This window comes from Aplysia californica, unplaced genomic scaffold (genome assembly GCF_000002075.1).
Source record: "Aplysia californica isolate F4 #8 unplaced genomic scaffold, AplCal3.0 scaffold00007, whole genome shotgun sequence".
Taxonomy (NCBI): Eukaryota; Metazoa; Mollusca; class Gastropoda; order Aplysiida; family Aplysiidae; genus Aplysia; species Aplysia californica.
In genome coordinates, this window is record NW_004797277.1 from 2,033,510 (window position 1) to 2,035,019 (window position 1,510).

Genomic DNA, 1,510 nt, shown 5'->3' on the forward strand with positions numbered 1-1,510 from the left:
CAACAACAACAACAACAACAACAACAACAACAACAACAACAACAACAACAACAGTTTTAACACCATCACAATTACATAGGCGACAACTGACCAGCCAGCTCAAGCCTCTCTATGGTTCTGTTCTCTATCAATAGTTTGCACACCGTTGTTGCTCCTTCGTCCTCAATCTTGTTTTCAGACAAGTTCTAGAAACAAATGAAGAGGGAAAAAAAGAGGAAAAAATGAAACAACAATCCTTAAATAGCATTATGTCAAGGTTTTCTCTAACTAAATTGTCTGTCTATCTGTCCCTCTTATCCTCTTTGGTCTTCCTCGTCAGTTTGTCTGTCTCTCCTCCTATTTCCCAGATATCCAGTTGTAGGATCTGCTAACAAGTCTGCTTCTTTGTTTGTCAATCGGTGAGTATGCACTCGAAGAACTTATTATAAACCAAATAACCAATTACTAAATCGTTCCATAAAGACGTTCACAGGTTTACAAGATTAAAATTGTTGCATCCTGACAACAAAGAGCGCGTAAAAAAGACCACTCTCATGCTGACTTTTAGTTTTAGTTTTGGTAAGTGTTTTACGGAACTTGCAACACAATAAGGTCATATAAGTGCCGAAGATTAGAGGTGTTACAAGAGAGTAACAGACACAAAAAAGAGGGAGGGGATATAGAGACGATATATTTTGTGTAGGAAAGAAGGAGCAAACTACACCAGAGCACCCGCCAACCACCCACTCATGCTGACTTTGATTATTAATATCTTAAATACAGAAACGGAATATTTCAAGTGTCTGCAGTAGAAAACCACTGTACAAACTGTGGGTTATAAATTACGTATTTAAGTAGCAGTAGTGTCAGTTCTTTTATTGTTTTTGTTTTTTAGAGGGTGGGGGGATTGTAAAGTGTTTTTATTTAGTTTTATTTTATAAAACCAAAAGTGTGGTAGGCCTACTAGATTTTATGAAGGAAAAGCTTAATAAAAAGATGTTCTGATCATAGTATGTGGATTGATTTACCAGCTCAGTAAGGAAAACATTTTCTCTCAAGACTCGGCACAGATGAACTGTTCCTTCAGCCATGATCCAGTTTCCTTCAAGATCCATGTGTTCAATTGCTGTGTTACACTAATAAGAGAGAACAAAATGCACAGAGATTAACATTAAATGAATATACACAAACCAAATAAAAGGAGATAAACACCAGATAGATACAACAATAGTCCCCCCCCCCCCAAAAAAAAAGGTACCACCATAGACATAATATTACGGTCGCGTTTAAGGACAAGCGGGCTAACCCAGATTTCGGGGTTTTCCAGAAATCTTGACCTACACCAAAAGTGGATATTGCCCTACCAAAAGGAAAAGTTTGGTTTTATTGATGTGTATATTTGTTTGGTTACATACAAAACTCTCCTTGTCTTTTAACGGAACTGAACAAGGGGAACATTTTTACCTTCGATTTTCTCAAAACAGCATCTTTCGGGATAGCCCACTTGTCCTTAAAAGCCCCCCCCCCCCCC

General features: G+C 37.8%; 1 protein-coding gene across 1 annotated transcript in view; it reads right to left on the bottom strand.

Moving 5' to 3' along the window:
• The window catches only part of LOC101854681 (leucine-rich repeat-containing protein 74A), an 8,857-nt gene that overhangs the window by 1,805 nt on the left and 5,542 nt on the right, over positions 1 to 1,510 (bottom strand). Inside the window, exons 5-6 of the mRNA XM_005089628.3 lie at positions 1,008 to 1,115; positions 92 to 185 (exon numbers count right to left, since the gene is read on the bottom strand). Coding sequence (XP_005089685.1) covers positions 92 to 185; positions 1,008 to 1,115 — 202 coding nt within the window. The remainder of the gene's footprint in view (positions 1 to 91; positions 186 to 1,007; positions 1,116 to 1,510) is intronic.